Raw genomic sequence first — 18,954 nt, forward strand, 5'->3', positions numbered from 1 at the left:
TTCAATTTTTTAAAATTTCTGGATTAACTTTGTTGTTTATCAGTAGAACCACTCTTGATAAGGTTCTATCCCTCAGAAAAACTCTAACAACTTTGCCAAAATCCTTCTAAAACTGAAAGGCTTCAGTAAAGTTTTAGGATATGAAATCAATGTATAAAGCTCAGTAGCATTTCTATACACCAATAACATTCAAGCTGAGTCACATACACATAAAAATACCTAGAAATTCAGCTAATCAAGGAGGTAAAAGATCTCTACAAGGAGAACTGAAAAACATTGGTGAAAGAAATCATAGATGACACAAACAAATGGAAAAACATTCCATGCTCATAGATTGGAAGAATCAATATTGTGAAAATGGCCATACTATCTATGGATAGTATCAAAGTAATCAGGATTACTTTGTTGTAATTCAGGAGCAAGTTATATAATTTCCATGTAATTGTGAGGTTTTGGGAGATTTTGGTATTGATTTCTATTTTTATTCCATCGCAGTCCAAGAGTATGGTTGGTATGATCTTAACTTTTTAAAAATTTATTGAAACTTGCTTTATGGCTGAGCAAGTGATCAATCTTAAGAGTATGTTCCATGTGCTGATGAGAAGAATGTATACTCTGTGGTTAATGGGTAGAGTATTCTGTAGATGACTATCAGGTCTAATTGATCAAGTGTTGAATTTAAGTTGGAATTTCTTTGTTACTTTTCTGCCTTGATGGCCTGTCTAATGCTGTCAGTGGGGTGTTGAAGTCTCCTACTATTATTGTGTGGCTGTCTACACATACATTTAAAGGTACTTGTTTCATAAGGCTGGGTTCTCCAATGTTGGGTGTGTATATATTTAGAATAGTTAAGTCTTGTTGAATGAACCCTTTATTATTATATAATGACTTTCTTTGTCCTGTTTAATGTTGTTTGCTTAATGTCTGCTTTATCTGATATAGGAATAGCAACTTCTGCTCCTTCTGAAGAAGTCTCTTGAAAACAGACGACGGTTGGGTCTTTTTTTTTTTAATTCAACTTGCCACACTGTGCCTTTTAAGCAGGGCGTTTAGACCATTTACATTCAAGTTTAATATTTATAGGTGAGAGTTTTACCCTGTCATGTTATTAGCTGGTTACTTTGTAGTCTCTATTATGTAGTTGCTTTATAATACCTGTGAGCTATGTACTTAGGTGTGTTTTTGTGGCAGCAGATACTGCTCTTTCATTTCCATGTTTAGAACTCCCCAGGCCTAAAGGATATCTTGTAAGACTGTTTTAGGGGTAATAAATTCCCTTAGCATTTGCTTGTCTGGAAAAGATTTTATTTCTTCTTTGCTTATGAAGCTTAGTTTGGTGGGATATGAAGTTCTTTGTTGGAATTTCTTTTCTTTAAGGATCCTGAAAGTAGGCCTCCAATCTCTCCTAGCTTGGAAGGTTTATATTGAGAAGCCTGCTGTTAGCCTGATGGAGTTTCCTTTGTGAGTGATTTGACCCTTTTCTGTAACAGCCTTTAAGATTTTTTTCTTTCATGTTGACCTTGAAAAGTCTGATGACTGTGTCTTGGGGATGGTTCTCTTGTTAGTATCTAGCAGGTGTTCTCCAAATTTCTTGAATTTGTATGTCAACTTCTCTAGCAAGATTGGGGAAATTTTCATGGACCATACCCTCAAATATATTTTCTGAGGTGCTTATTCTCTATTCCTTATCTCTTAGGAATGTCAATGAGTCACAGTGTGGGGGGTCTGTCCCGCAGACTCTGAGCCAACGACAGATGAATGAAGTACGCTGACACACAGATATTCTGCTTTGCCAGTTCGACTGAGTGTCCAGGCCACTTAGTTGCAGCCTCAGCCCTGACCAGCCAGCAAGACTCGCATTTATTCAGTAAAGATTAATTGACAAAGGCTTGAGTCAACACCACTAGAGGGTAATTGACATTGGGGACTTCCCCAGTAGAAAACAATTAAGCACCCACAGTAGATCAAAGGTTAGTCTTAGGACCACATAAGTAAACAAGCTAGTTAGGTAAACTCCCCACATTCCTTTGTTTCTACTCTGATTTATTTAACTAAGGGGACAAGGCTGCCTTCAGCCAAGTTTATTACTGGAGCTTACGCAAACCCCCCAGGCCTTCCAAGAAGGTTTCTGGCTTAAAATTTTCCCCACCATCCTGACCTAACTCCCACATCATAGATTTGGTTTCTTCACATAATCCCATATTTTATGGAGGCTTTGTTCATTTTTATTTTTTAAGTTTTTTTAAATTAATTTATTCATTTTTGAGATAGGTTCTTTCCCTGTAGCCCAGGCTGACGTGCAGTGGCACAACCATGGCTCACTGCATCCTCGACCTCCTTGGTTCAAGCTACCCTCCTGTCTCAGCCTCTTGAGTAGCTGGGATTACAAGCACGTGCTACCACACATGGCTAATTTTTTTTTTTTTTGGTAGAGATGGAGTTTTACCACGTTAGCCAGGCTGGTCTCTAACTCATGGGCTCAAGTGATCTACCTGCCTCGGCCTCCCAAAGTGCTAAGATTACAAGCGTGAGCTACCACACCCAGCCTGTTCACTTTTTAAAATTCTTTTTTCTTAATTTTTTTATTATTAATTTTTGTTATTTACCAAAATTTACTGCAAATTACCAACCAAGCCTTTCCCTGAAAGTTGCAAGTCATCAATGGATTCCAGAGTTTCAAAGGAGTTACATCAAATAGATTCTGTCAGTGTAATTATTGTCTAAGTGGGCAGACAGATTTCTGGTACTTCTTACTCTGCCATCTTCACAGAATCCTCTTTTAAAACTGATGCTCTAACTGTATTCCATATAATTGGGAAAGCTGAAAAATATTGAGTGAATTAAGCAGAGATATAGAAGATATTCTAAGAAAACAAAACACCCAAGTCAGACTTTTAGAAAACTATAACGTCTGAGATGAAAATATAATGGAAGCAATTAAAAGCAGATTAGAAATAGAAGAATAAAAGGTTATGAACTTGAAGACAGCAACAGGAACTACCCAAATAAAACAGACGAAACAAAAACTTGTTAAAAAATTAACAGAGCCTCAATGACCTTGGAAAGGCTTCAAATGGCCTAATACACATATATCGGAATCTCCCAAAAAGAAAGCAGGAGGGACAGAAAAAACATTAAAGCAATAATGGCTGAAAGTTTTACAAATTTAATAAAAGCTATAATTCCACAGTTCCAAGAAGCTCAACACGAAGAACAAGAAACAAGAAAACTACACAAAGGCACACAAAAACCAATTGGCTGTAAGCCAGTAAAATAGATCTTTACTCTGGCACCACCAGTTGAGTCCAGTAGCAGCAGGTGATTCTGTTTTAGTTTTTACCCTAACATTTTTGGGACCAACATCACTACACTCTCTCAGAGGGGCCGGCATCAAATGGCCAGAATCTCCTCCTCAGAGGTCTCTGTCCCAGCTCTACACAGGGCTCTCCTCTGTGCTACTGAAGCACCAGGACCAACACTAGACCATGCCTCCTCTTCATGGGTCCCAGTCCAAGCTTTCTAGGACTCTCCTTCCAAGCTTCTGAATGCTGATAAACCTAATCCCTTCCCTTTGCTCTGTAGCCCTCGGGGTAGGAGCTGTTTCCTATTATAACCACCTCTGTGATGCCTTAGTGTTCTCTTTTTGCCTGTTTAACCAATTCTTTACATTAAGTACTCTACATTAAATACTACTAAAATAACAGAGAAAGATGATTGCATCTTGTTAGGTAAAATTATAAGCTTTTTCTATTTTTTAAATTTTTTTAATCAATTTTTTTAGAGATAGGATCTCACTCCATCACCCAGGCTGGCATGCAGTGGTGCACTCATGGCTCACTACAACCTTGAACTCCTGGCTCAAGCGACACTTTCACCTTGGACTCCGAAGTAACAGAGACTGTATGTGAATGCCACCACACCTGGCTACATTTTTTTGTAGAGATGAGGTGTCACTTTGTTGCCCAGGCTGTTCTTGAACTGCTGGGCTCAAGCAATTCTCCCATCTTGGCCTCCTAAAGTACTGGGGTTATAGGTATGAGCCACTGCTCCTGGCCCACATTTAAAAAATTATTGTTGTATGAAATTTCAGATATGTACAGAAGAGCAAGTGTAGAGGCTAAGTACTAGAGATTGGAATGGGTTATGAGCTATTCTCTCAGCTTCAAATCCATCCCTTAATTCTCATCTTTGAGATTTGGGGCTTTGTCAGGTGCATGCTCAATAGACTGTGCCGAAAGCATGTGCTACAGGGAGATAGAAGGCTAGAGAAGGAACAAGGGGCTTCTCCCTCCTGTTTTACTTCCTGTTGCTATCAACATCACCCCAGTAGCGGTTCTTCAATCAATAAGTAGCAAATGATTCCCAGCAGCAGTAGTTGGCTCAATTTACCAGTTTTCTTTTCCCCATGCTCCCAGAGGCATCCTCATTGTGCTCTCTTAGAGATTCAATCACCAGCTACCTGCCATGCTCTTCTCCAAAGTCTAAGTCCCAGAGCCATGGATTTTCTGACCTGTTTTTCAATTCCTGAAATCTTTTCTGAATACCTGAGGCAAAAACACTGATTAGGCTGTGTCCCCCTGTTAGCTTTGTGGGGTCTTTCCTCAAATCCTCAGAGACCAGTGACCACACCCCTCAGATGTCTGGATCCAAATGCTGTGGTGCTGCTCTCTCAAGATTCTAAATTCCAGGAACCTCTTCTCTTTGTCCCCACAGCCTTAGCTGATATGACTGCTTTTTGCAGTCACTACCTCTGGGCTACATTCCTTTGGCATTTTATAGCATAAAGATGTAAATTACACCAATTCTCTTCATATCCGTCTATTTTACACGCAGGTTATCTTAACTTTTGGATCCTATTTTCTTTCATCTTATCCCTTTCAATAAAGGCTAAACTATACATATGTATCAGTCCTTATGAAATGTAAAAGATCTAAACTAATTTGCCTTTATCATGCTCATGTTTGTTCCACTTTATCCAAGGGGCAGTGTTATAGAGAGACCAAGAGATAGAAGATGAGAAACTCCCACATCCTTCAGGATCTGGGGAAAACCAGCTTCTAGGAAGCTAAATCTCCTCATCTGTAATAATTCATATAGAGTTGTTGTAAATATCCAGGAAAGCATTTATGTGGAAGCATTTAGCAATTGTAAGTGCAGTGTAAATTAGTTCCATTACCGTTACCAAATATGTCTAGAGGTAGAAGGAAAAGATGATGAAACGACAGGCGAAAAGAAGAAAAACAATCGAAAAAAGTATTCTAGAGTTTCCCTGTCCACTCAGAAATAGAGTAATATATAGTTTTTAAAAAATGTGGATCTCTACTTTTTCCCATTCCATTCAACACGAATCCTCAGCCAATATAGCACAGATCCTTTTTGCCAATGAGACAGAACCCATTTATTAACAGACAGCAAATACTGTTTATTGCAGACTTTCCAGCTGACTCATGTGAAAAAGGCACTATGAAAATTAATGAATCTAGATAATTTCTCTAAATGATTTATGTTAAAATATACAACATTCTTACATAACATCTGTTTTATATATGTGAAATAATATAACATTTAATGACAAAAATTGTGTTTCCAAAAATAACATTTGTTGAAGGTTAGGTATCTTTCTTTTCTCTATGTGGAATCTTTCACAGGATTAAAATATGTGTAAATTAAGTGCTTCTTATTACCAGAAATACTTGACACAGATAAACACATAAAATGGCCCCACTTCCTTTTAACTACTCATATCAACATTCAGAACTGAGGCTTTCATTAAGCAAAATACTGTAATGCACACCAATGCAGACTACTTCCTTTGCTAGATTTTGAGCAAACATGACCTCTTTCCCATTTGTGCTTTCTCATATATAAGAACACAGTATACATAATAAGCAGAATATAAACTAAATCAAAATACAAGCTATACAAGGAATTGCAATCAACAGAGCCATGATAAACTGTCTTGAGAATGCTCCATAGATTTATATTTGCATGTCCAAGGTATGGCTGTACTTTACAGTTCATTCAAATGTTTTAATTTTTTTAAAACTGTTGGCATTAAGAACTTTAAATAAATCTAAATATTCTTCCATTGAGTATGTCAGAGAAGAGACCTAAGTAAGCAGAGGCTAGCCTACAGTGAGCTACGCCCTGAATGACAGACACCATACTCACAGGCAAAATCGAAACTGCTTAGATTTTGAATCATGGACAACATTGTTGCTTTGTTGCAGTGAATAACTCCACCACTATCAAAACAATTCCTGTTTATACCCTGGGATGGGGATAAAATAATTAATCTAATTAAGGAAGCTTCACCTTGGTAAAGTAAGAAAAATATTTTCCAAGGTCAAAAAATTCAGTTTAAATTTTTTCAGTTTTAATAAAAATAATGGGCCTAGAAGCAAATCCTGTGCTCACTCAGGTTTGCATGGGTTTTTTTATGGTGATAAATTACATCAAGAAAAATGAATCTGACATTCCCTTCAAGGCTTCTTAAAACAAAGCATGTTGGAATAATGCCAAAGACAATGGAGTTTAAAAACAAACAAACAAATTAGTGACTGCTTCCTTCATCAAAAGATTCCACTCCTGAATCACTAGCAGCAGCACTGATTTTTTCCTGTCGTCTTCTCATAATTTCTTGTAACTCAGAGCTGCCACTGCTATCCTGAAAGATAAACAGTTAGACAAGATGGTTACTGATTTGTGCAGGCTGCAGGTCGTATCATGAAATGGCTCAGGATAAAATTCCACTGTGGTTTTCTTCTAGTATCTCTTCAGGAAAGCTAATGGCTCCACTTTTTAAGTGAAGCTTCTGCACTTCACTAATATATCACATTGATAATTTTTCATTTTGTAAAGTCTGTTAAGGCAATTCACTCACCAGGCCTTTCATTTGAACGTGATAAAGATAAATCAATCATGTATGTGTAGTACTCTAGGTTTGCTGAGAGAAAGAGGATATGTGTACAATAAGCATAATAACATGGTAAATTATCAAAGGACTCTTTTGGGGTCAAACAAGATACTGATCTGCCTTTAGAAGATTTTAACTCAGGCCAGAGTGGGCTCAGAATTCACCCAGTTTCCCATCCACATAGTTCTGACCCTCCGACCATGCTGGCTTTTCTCCTTTCCCATCAACAGAAGTCTCTGGCAACACAGGCGAATAATCTAAAAGACTAACTAGATCCAAGGAAAGGGTGAGGTGGTAGAAGGTGGCTGAGGAACATGAAGAACCTCAGGTAGTCAGCCTCTGCCTCAGTTCCCATCCAGAGAATAGGAAGAGAAGAAGCAGCAAGAGGCCATCCTGAAGTGGGTGGTGACAGCAAATGACAATAATGATAGGCAGGTGTGGGATGAAGGAATTCAGAATTTTAGGAATATGGCATTTTCTAACATACCTTGAAAAAGTAATTATATACTCTCAACAAAATTAAATATAGTGGTAATAAAACTGCTTGAGAAAAATATATAATCCTTATTAATATTCAACATATGGAAAGCAATCAAATCAAACCTTAATATGGAGTCTTCAAGATCAATGTTGTAGGGAAAACCTCCAAGGGAAATATGATTTCTCTTGATTGAGAATGGCTATGGGGTGATATGCATGAAGTGATTTTACCCTGCATTATTTAACTGTTGAATTTATAGAATATACCTGCTAGAGATGATTATGGATCAGTTTCATGCCAAAGCCTATATTCTTTCATTTGAGTCCAAGTATAATTTTCATGAAACTATTAAGAGCTGTGAGATGTAACAGTTGGAAACTACTACCCGTACATAGCACATTTTAAGTCTAAAATAGGATATTGGAAGCTTAAGTATAAACCAATCTAGAAAACATGGACTCTCCTGCTTTCATACAGACCATTGTGACTAAATACTTTTCAGGGCTCTCTATTTTCAGTGATCTCTACCTAATGTATCCTTCCCGATTATTGAGATGTATTACTAGACCTAACACACACAGCCAGGGTTTTACAATCTTATAACCCATACGCTATTAGAATCTCCAAAAAAAAAATATTAAGAATAGGCAAGCGTTCTGGCCTCTTAAGGCTCTTACTCACTCAGAAGCTAATTTCCATTATTATGTCAAAATTAAATTTCCTATAGAAGTAGTGAATACATATAAAATGAGAACATTACGCTTTTTGTTAAGTGTCCAAAAGTATGTGCTCAAGCTTCACGTCATATGAGCATTTATAACAAATTAACCTTCCGGAAACTCATTGATGATCTCAGTGACAAATTTACAAAAGCAGAGTTAAATTTAATTCAGCTCTGTTAAGAAAGGGAAATTGGCCAATATGGACATAAACAGTTGTTTCCAGAGCTTTCAATTTGCAGAAAAACACCACCTTAGGTTGACAAGTCATACCTCTAATGCAGCTTTTTGTACGGTGATTTGGCTATAGACTCTCGCCCCTTCAGGGCAGACTGTCCTCAGTTCATCCTTATTGAGAGAGAAAAGTTGTGCACCATTTAATACTCCAAGACTATTGACAGTCCTAAAAAAAAAGAAAAGAAAAAGAAACTGAGCATTAAAAATACTGCCTACAAACAAAGGAGAAAATTATCTGTTCCTGCTAGTAACTTCTCTTTTCTAAGTGTTCCATAGCCTGGAAGCCTTATTAAAATGCCACTACAGTCTTTACAGTTAGGGCAATGACAAGCTTCTTTCATGATGATGATCCTGAGGCTATACAGATTATTAATTACAAAGTATCAAAAAGGAACCAGTTGGGTTTAGGGTCATTGTTTAATACCAATTCTTGGGATTTGCTGTTTCATAGAAGGAAGAGATAACTTTCTAGTAACCTGGCAATTGACTAACCATTGTACCTCATTTTTCAATCATGCTGGGTAGGTGAGTTTATAATATGTCAAGGTCCTTTGAACATGTATATTCTATTCTAATAGCTCATCGTGCCAAATACATATTAAATGTTTATAGACTTTTAGATAGATAAATAGAACCTTTACTATGGGTTTATTAAAGGAAAAGTTCTATTAAGATTATAATTGATGCTAGGTAACACTATTTTTTATTTGCCAGAGACACTATATCCTGCAGCAGGAGGAAAGCTTATGCTCTATGTCCTACGTGGTCTAAGAAGTTCAGCTAAGACCATGGTCCTACCTAGGTTACATCAGAGAAATCTGATGGAGAAAAGAAGCTACTGGGCCTTAAAGCTGCCGATAATTTGCTTAAAGAACTAATAATGAACAGATACTACCAACTCGAAAATGGGGTGGCATCACAATAATTATTTATGCTTATTTTAGTTCTTTTTCAGCTATGAACAGCTATAATGATTTCTTGAGTATGGCACAAAGTATGCAGTCTGTGCCCTTATGTTTTTTAAGAGTTATCTGTGACATCTAAGTAAGCAAATTGAAAACAATGCATGTTGTACACACAGAATTGCAAAGTATTCACAGAGAGACTCACACAGGGTTGAATCCCTTTGACTGTAACCATGTCTTCACATCCTCCGGTGTGGAGTCGTAAGTGATATTGATAACTGGCACGTTCTGCCGTGGCACGTGGAATTTCTTCTGAGCGGCACTCCGACCAATGGTCAGTCTGTGGATGAGTTCATCCTGCACTTCCTCCATCTGAGATTTCCTTCCTAGACACCAACAGGGAGTAGGTTCTTTTTGAAAATCCCTAATATTACATCACCCTCTCTAGAACCCCGATCTCTATAATACTTTGACCCCAGTAGGACCTACAATCTAGTGTTCCTACCATCTTTCCTCACTTTTATCCTCGCCCGGTATAAATTCCATGATCAATTATTAAAATAACTCCCTGGCTCTTCTCTAGTCTCTTCACTGTACTCCTTTGGCAAAACCCCAACCCTGGTTAAATCTAACTTTCTGCGTATTCTGTGCCTGCACCTGCACAGCTGAATATAACACAACAATGCTGAATGATCTCATGTTAAATTCATGATTATGAACCTTAACTTGGCTGTTAATGCTTCCTGACAATCATACTACATTTCCTTAGACTGGTGGCTCTCAACTGGGGACAATTTTGACCCGAGAGGACATTTGGGAATATCTGGAGACACTTTTGGTTGTTCACAATTGAGGGAGAAAAAGGGGAAAGGCTGCTGCTGTCACACAGTGGGTAGAAGCCTGGGATGCACACAACATTCGATAATGTCAGCCTCTCCTATAGCAGAGAATAACCCAGCCTCAAAGGCCAAGAAGTCCTGCCCAAGGTCATGTAACTGCCCACTGTCTTAGACAAGTATTGAACATATTCTACTTTCTCTCTACAAACCTCTAACCCTATTCCCCAATCCTCACCTTGAGCTGATCTCATTTCCTAATTTATGAATAAAATAGAAGAAAACCTCCGTAAGTTCCCCTAGTGGTTCTTCCTACCAGCACTTTCCCCATATGCCCTGCCTGCCTTCCTATTATGTTATATAGGAGCTGTTTCCCTGCTCCCAAGGCTGACTCTCCACATATGCACTAGGCCTCATGTTCTCTGCCTATTCAAATACTCAGTCATTTCTCCCTTATTTATCCTGTTATTCATTTTCCTTCTTCACTGAATCAGTTCATCAGCCTGCAAACATGCTATTATTTTATGATTTCTGTTACCTTTAAACAAGCCCTTTTTACCATGTCCTTTCCCAGCTACTGCCCATTTTTCTGCTCCTTTTACAGCAAAAGTCCATGAAAAGTTGCCTGGACTAGTGGACTCCAATTCCCATTCTCCTATTTTCTCTTAATGTCATCAAAATTAAATTTTGCTTTTCCCCCCATCTCTCTACTACACTTTGCTAAACTCCAGCCAATTCTTTCCCAGCTACTATCTCATTTAACCTATCAGCACACATTTGAAGCAGAATATTCCTCCTGGAAACATTTTCTTCCTGTGGCCTCCAGGATACCACAGTCTCCTCATTTTCCTCCCATGTCTCTGGACTCCCCTTCTCTGGATCCTCTTCTGAATATTCTCATCTCTCCAACTAAGTAATATTAAGGTGCTCTAGGGGACACTCCTGAGACTCATCTCTGCCGGCACTACCTCCATCAATGACCACTGTGCTTAGGTTCACGGCCATTTAAAAGATGATGGTTACCAAATTATTTTTCCAGTCCTCTTACTTGGAACTTAGGTGCATATATGCTGTCTACTTGATATATTCATTTGGGTATTTGTTAAATAGTTCAAATGCATGTCAAATATAGCATGCCCAAACCTGAATTCCTGATCTTCTTCCTGAAGCTTGCTTTTATAAACTCTTAGACTTGCTTTTTAGACTTCTCAACTCACTTAATGACAATTCTGTCTTTCCAGTTCTGGCAAAATACCACGGAGCTGCACTTGATTCCCTGTCCTATGCTACATCCAATCCATCAGCAGATCCTGTTAGTCCAACCTCATAATGTATCCAAAATCCAATGATTTCACTGTATTTTTTCTGTTGCCAGCTTGGTCTGAGTTACCAGCCTATTAACAGATCTCTGTGCTTCCACTCCCTACCACCCTACCCCTTTCTCTTCATTCTCTTCTCAATATAACAATGAAGTGATTCTTTTAAAATGTAAGTCAGGCCGGGTGGCTCACGCCTGTAATCCAAGCACTTTGGAAGCCTGAAGCAGGCAGATCACAAGGTCAAGAAATCGAGACCATCCTGGCCAACATGGTGAAACCCCGTCTCTACTAAAAAGACAAAAATTAGCTGGGCGTGGTGGCATGCGCCCGTGGCCTCAGCTACTCAGGAGGCTGAGGCAGGAGAATTGCTTGAACCCAGGAGGCAGAGGTTGCAGTGAGCCAAGACAGTGCCCCTGTATTCCAGCCTGCAACAGAGCAAGACTCTGTCTCAAAAAAAAAAAAAAATGTAAGTCAGATGTTGCAGCTCTTCTGCTCAAAACATTCCCAAGTGATCCTAATTACTCCCAGTAAAAGGCCCTACAAGACCTCCACCTCTCTAAAGCCACTCCACAACTCTTCTGGAGCCCTTTACTCTTGCTCCCAATGGCTCCCTTGGTGCTCTTCAAATTTAAAGGCCACTCCAGTCTGCTCTGCCTGGAATGCTTTCCCCCGCATCTCCACATGGCTTACTCCTCCCCACCTTTCTATTTCCCCTGATGTATATAAAACTGCAATCCCTCCCCAAAAGCACTCTCTATCCACATAGTTTTATTAGTCTCCAAACCACTTACCACCTTCTTGATAGATAGCTGTCTATCATCTTTTTTTTCTTTTTTTTTTTTGAGATAGTCTCACTCTGTTGCCATGCTGGAGTGCAGTGGCACAATCTTGGCTCACCGCAACCTCCGCCTCCCGGGTTCAAGCGATTCTCCCACCTCAGCCTATCGAGTAGCTGGGACTACAGGCGTGTGTCACCATGCCCACGCCCAGCTAATTTTTGTATTTTTAGTAGAGATGGGGTTTCACCCTGTTGGCCAGGATGGTCTTGAGCTCCTGACCTCGTGATCCACCCACCTCAGCCTCCCAAAGTGCTGGGATTACAGGCATGAGCCAGCCACCACGCCACACCTGGCCAACTTAATCGTTTTTTAACCTACCTCCTTTCATTAAAATATAAGCCTGAGGAGAAAAAGGATGCTTCCCTTTTTTGTTTGCATCTATATCCTAATACCTGGAACAGTGCTTTAATTCAATAAATACTTGTTGAATAAATGAATGAATGAGGCATTCTGCTGACTTTTTCACCGAGACTTTGAGAATCATCATGTACAAACCCCTTAAATAACCAGATAAGAAAATGAAGGCCAAAAACAGAGAAATGATATGTCAAAGTCACATTTCAATTAGTAGAATAATTTAGCTAGAACTGGATCTTCTGACTTTCAGCAGAGGGCTGTTTTATAGCCAAAGTCATTAAAATCACCTTTGATTAACTTCCCTAGCTACTCCTTTTTCCTAGCCATTTATGCTAATGGAAAAGATGTGTGTGTCTATGAACATCCTGTCATGACAAAAATAGGAAAGGCATAAAAGCATGGGAAGGGGAATCATGTGTCTGTGTATTTTAAAATGTGTGTATATATACATAGGTACATTACGTTGTTTGTTTTCACTTTCAAGAAATAAGAACAATCTAATTAAGTTGGCAAGTGACAATAACCTGGTCACTCAGGGAGCTTTTTGTGACCAATGTTCTATGATTTTTCCCCCCAGGGAAAGGGTTTTAGAAAGTGTTTGGTGCCCCTGGGAAATAAGGGAAAGTGTGAATAGTTAGTGTTATTTCAGCCTAATTTTTGTTTAATGCCTCAAGTATCTAGGAAATCTTTCAAAGAAGAAGTCAAAAAAGGGAAAAGGGGAGGGAGGGAGGGAGGAGTAGGGGGTGCTAGAGAGAGTGAGAGAGAGAGAATACTATTGATTGTTACATTTAAGTATACATTACATGCATTTCATTAGTTACCTTTTAAAAAAATCACTACATCAAACTGTCAAATAGCATATGAGTGCATCTCAAGGGAATAAAAAATAAAATGTATCACCACAATAAAAGATTTAGTTTCTCATCTGCTGACTTAGCCAGTATATCGATCATCACCAGTCCACAGCCTAGTTTTCTTCCAGGAAGGACGAAAAAACCTCCGCCTAACATATTCCTGGGCTTTAGGTTTCCATTTCCAATGTTCTAACACACAACAGCAAACCAGAATAACTTTACGCCTTTCTAAAGTAACACTCTGATTACAAAAGATTAAACTCGAATAAAAGGACTAGCATTTCAAAGGAAATGGGAGAAATACAAAGCAACTAAAGTGTTGGCATCTTAAAAGCGATAAAAGGAGAACCTTTTGGGATCCTGCGATAAAACAGTCCCGAATAGCTTCTACGACACAAGGCTTCACAGCTATTTTGAATAGGCAACACACAGACTTCCACAAAAGGACTTCACTCTTGCCACTTGCTATGTTGTAAAAACAGGCATGTTGGCTTTTTTTCCCTGTTCATAGCTGCTACTTGATAGATTTCTATGAGTATTCACTTCCTAGTTCCTTTCATTTTATTTTTACCAGAAGTTTAGGCAGTAAGCAGAGAATGTGGGTAGATGAGTAGGTATATTTTGAGATAAATTTGGCTATCAATAAACACACACTGAAATATGTGCTACTGTCTGGTTCTAAAAGAACATTAAGCCCCAACATTCATTCAGAGAAAAACTGTTCTGCAATAAAGTTATCAAGAAATATTTGTTTTATAAAAAGAAATATATTTATTTAATGCCAAACTGTATTTTTGAGATATTTTAAAAAGGAACTTACATAAGTTGCAAATATATTGTAAGATTTTTATTATTCTAAGGAAACAAGTATGTGTGTTAATTTTGGGAGAGATGTTTATATTTTATACACCAATGCCACCCTTTTACTTATGAAAAACAGACTTCAAAATGATGAGTCACAATTATCAGGAGAGTTCTCTATCTTTAAAAGTATGCAAACTATGCCTCTTTCCCACTAGGTTATTCTTGGTTTCTCAGCGTGAACAAAGAACAGACTGTCCTAACCCACACACTGCTCCAAATAGGGACTGGAGGCTGATGAACTTTGATCCTAGCTAGGCCTGGATAAAGAGTCCCACCGTGTCAAAGATGACTGTGCTGACGTCTCTACGGAGGGAAATGCTATAAACTTGTGGGAAGAATAAAGAAGAGAACAGTCATTTCTAAGAGGAAGTTTTCCCCTTAGGGAATGCAATAAAAATATTTATAGAAATTTCTCATCTTAAAACTATGTCTTAAGGGTATTTGAAAAAGAAAGCTCTTTTTAAAAACTCCACATAATTTTAAAAACTTAGTAGCATATTCTATTTTATTATGGTTCTACACACTCACACACACAGTTGTTTTTGCCGTACAGAAAGAGCTAATCACTTTTCCAAAACTTCATTTTTCCTTTAGTTTTCTGGCAAGATAGATATGACAGTCATTTAAATTGGACATACCGTGGGAGAAAAATTAATGAGTAAAAGTAGACTTATGCTTATTGCATTTAACCAGAATTTTTAGAATTGTTAAATAGTAATAGTTTTAGTGTCTTTTTTATTTTTTAATTTATCAAGAATGTTCACAACTGAACAGATGTGGCAATAACTTACTGACGTGAGAAAAAGAGTACGATGAAAATGGGAGTGAAAGATTCAGTCATTTAGTTTTGAACATAAATAGAAAGCATCCAATCTCAGCTATAAAGTTAATAGTTCCATACTGGTATCTGGATGTCAGAGACGAGTTTTAATATGATGACTAATTTGGGAATCATTCTTTTCCCAACAATATAAACAGTATTGAAAGAAATGGAAATAGAATGAACTACAGTAAAAGTATGTTTATGTGGAAAACGAAGGCAGAACCCTAAGAAAGGCCCACATTGAGGGAAAGATAGATATCCATCTCTCTCTCTCTGTCTCTCTCTCTCTCTCACTCACACACACACACACACACTTCATATACTTTTGTCATATTGGGGAAATATGAAATATCTTCATAGCTCTGGTTTTCCAAGAGTTTTTACATATCGAGTATGAGTAAAGCAAAGTAACTTTATAATACGTTTAAAACACCAAATTTGGAGATTAAATTGACATGCCATACACTACAAGGTTAAACAAAATTTATCTTAAAATTACCTTCAGTTTTCAAAATATCTACACTGTTATTCACCAATAATACAAATAAGGATAATCCAAAGGTGGTCATAGTGCCTTTTTAATTTAAATATGGTTTTCATAGAAACCATTTATATGAAACATCAAATTTCAAGTTATGAAAATATGGCACTGAAGCGTAAGTCACATGAAATTTGAATTTGGAGGGTAAATCTGAGACTACTATTGGCAGGTGATTGTATTAACATAGTGTGACTGTGCAGCTACTGTGAATAGCAAATAAGAGGAAGAGAAGTGGGAAGGTTATGATGATGATGATGATGATGACAACAGCATGTAGTTAGTGACTGCGTATTATTTGTCATACAGTGGTCAAATCAGTCAGGGGTTTTCAACCTCAGCACCATTGACATTTTGGGCCAGATAGCTCCATTGCTGGGGGCTGTCCTGTGCATTGTAATTGTTGCTAAGTGTCCCTGGTCTCTACCCATTAGACATCAGTAGCATCCCCCCAGTTTTGACAACCAAAAATGTCTTCAGGCAATATCAAATGTCCTCAGAAGGATGGAGAAGAAGACAAAATCGCTCCTGGCTGAGAAGCACTGAAGTAGATGCTTTCTATGCATTATCTCATTAAATCCTCACACTTATCCTATGAAGCAGATACTATTATTTTTCTCCACTTTTCAGATATTGAAGTGCTGAGAGGATAATTAAATCATTGAAGGTCAGGAAGCTGGCAAGTGTTGTTTCAGTATACAAATTCCGGGATGTCTGGCTCCAGAGTCTGCATTCAACTATCATAATAGATTGGAAAAGGAGTGGAAAGGCATACATTAGAGAGTAGAGAGAATACTTCCTGTTTCTCAGAACTACATAGCTGATGAGAAACCAGGTGAAAATCTTTGCAATCTATTAAGTACCATGCAAGTATAAAGGACTTTAATACAAGTAGAATCAACAGTAAACAATATTTTACTTAGTAGTGCTTTTAATTTGCAGAAGACATTTTTTGCCTCCCTGGGAAACTTACGGTCCACCGGAAGTTGTTTGTGTCTCTGGCTGTCTCGCACGATACTGCCACCACTGTCACTGGAGCTGCTGTTTTGACGTGTTATATTTGCTGGGAACTTTGACACAGGAACAGGTGCTGGAGTGGAAGGGGGAAGGGGGACAGGAACAGGAGCTGGTGTTGGAGGAGGTGATGGAGCAGGGGGAGTATCAGCTGGTCTTGGGCCATACTCCATCCTTTGTTTCTATAAAAAGACAAATAATTAACTTAAAATTTAAAAAATATAAACCTAGGCTAGGAAAACAAATTATACTTTGATAGGACATTGTTGGGTATTTTTAAACTTACTTGGAAACCCATTACACATTTATCTGTAATCCTATGTGGTATAAAGACCATTAAAAATCATATTTTAAACATTCTACATAATTTGTTCAAAGTCAAAACGTAAGTTAAGGAGTCACAAGGCTATGTCAATAGCAAATAGTAGTATTACAGTAATAAATGTCAAGAAAATGGAATTTGGGCTTGGAATCACACAAGACCGGGGAGGCAGAAAGATTTATAATTATTTTTTAATTTATGCTAATAATAATTTCTAATTGCACTGGAAGTCTAAATGTCAACAGCATAAAGCATCACTTACTCATTTTAAATGTATGCTATATTCAAAGATTTTTAATTCTGTTTCCAATAAATAATTTTAAAATATTGGTATTATTTTGTTCAAGGCATAACCTTTTCTGCCATCATCTTAATGCTAATTTATTAAAATTAGAAATTTCCCTTGTTAAAATGGAAATGTCACGGGGTGGATGGTTGTGAGGGTAATGGTATGGTCTTTAAATGTTTATGATTGCAACTCACAAACGAATACTAGAAAGGGACCTGTGGCCATTTGTATTAAAAAAGGTAGGTGTGACAAAATGCTTTTTAATAATTTTAAAATCATGATTGTTAGGCATACTTATAAAACAGCATTTGTGCATATTGCTTATTAAAACACACATAATAGTTAACACTTTAAATCTAAATAAAATAATTTTAATAGATAATGCATTGTGAGAGGCTCCAAATTCTCAAAAGGCACATTTTCTTTTTAGAATCAAAGATACAGGGCAATTATTTGTAATTAAGGCAAAGTTTAGATACTGCACTGGCACAATTTTAATTATTCTAATTTAGGATTCGCATATTACATGCAAAAAGACCTTTTGGTAATCTGGTCCTTTGATTAGAAGAGTATTTACTTTTCAATTCTAAAATGGCCCAAATATCAGGTAATATTGATTTTAAGAGAGTCCTCCCAATTTCCACAGAGATCAAAAACAAAAATACACACCACACACAGACACATCACTTTTTAATTAAACTATTACTCAAAAACAACACAACAACCTTCATCAGTCACCTTCACGGCAAATGACTAACACCTGTGGAAAGCGGTGTGGGAAGGAGCCCTCATTCTTTTCAGCTCGCTCTTTCAAAGCTACTACTCACCGACCAGTGGGATGGGGTCAAGGACGTGGGAAGTGTATTATGAAAGGGTGGAAGTATATCTGAAAGGAGTGTTTATAATGCTGGTAGATGCTGAGGGAAGAAGGAGGGCAAGGAGGAGAGAGGCAGGACGGGAGGGAAGGAGGGAGTAAAGGGTAAGATTCTCAGAGTGAAAGAAGGGAGTTAGGTGGGACAGAAACTGAGTTGCTAATCCCCTTAGCATTCAAGGTTTAGAAATATTTCTAATGTATTCAATACTGTAATAAAATGAAAGAATGAATTGTTATTATTATTCCCCACAAACAATCTTCCTATATTTGGGCCAATAAAATACTTAAAGCAGTCAAAATACAGCAAACATCACCAGAATGTAATACTTAGCACACACCAAAGTCATCTGATTAATGTATACGCAATGTTCCCTTGACAAGAATGTCCTCTGCACGTAATTTCATGAAGGGCTAATTAATTCTCACATTAGTGTTTCAAAAGCATCATAGTTTCAATTATTGTTTTTAAAGCCTAAACAAACAAAAATGCCATAAGCCTTGCTTTCCATATGATTCATAATTTTTGCTTTTTCTATTCATCAAATACTATTGTGAGAAAGTGAATAAACTGTGTTACTGTCACAATCAAGCCTGAAAACAAACTCACCAAATGTTCTGTGCCTTATTTCATTCATGCCATTGTTACATAATGCAACTTTATCAGTATGATCTAACAAAATAATAGGTTTAAAATACATATTTGATTAAAGAAAACCCATATGAAAATGTATGCCATAAATTATATTTACTTTCATATTTTCCTCTTT

At 37.6% G+C, this 18,954-nt stretch overlaps 1 protein-coding gene across 11 annotated transcripts in view; it reads right to left on the reverse strand.

Annotated features, from left to right (window-relative positions):
• Nucleotides 1–5,397: 5,397 nt before the first annotated feature.
• The window catches only part of EPS8 (EGFR pathway substrate 8, signaling adaptor), a 267,467-nt gene continuing 253,910 nt past the window's right edge, over nt 5,398–18,954 (reverse strand). For 10 of the 11 annotated variants that reach the window (XM_054526582.1, XM_009247512.4, XM_054526580.2 and 7 more), the window contains 4 exons: nt 16,662–16,884; nt 9,464–9,644; nt 8,390–8,519; nt 5,398–6,667 (listed from right to left, as the gene is read on the reverse strand). In XM_054526582.1, the coding sequence (XP_054382557.1) occupies nt 6,554–6,667; nt 8,390–8,519; nt 9,464–9,644; nt 16,662–16,884 (648 nt within the window). In that variant the 3' untranslated portion in view covers nt 5,398–6,553. 11 annotated transcript variants of the gene reach the window in all.

Source organism: Pongo abelii, chromosome 10 (genome assembly GCF_028885655.2).
Source record: "Pongo abelii isolate AG06213 chromosome 10, NHGRI_mPonAbe1-v2.0_pri, whole genome shotgun sequence".
NCBI classification, from domain to species: domain Eukaryota; kingdom Metazoa; phylum Chordata; class Mammalia; order Primates; family Hominidae; genus Pongo; species Pongo abelii.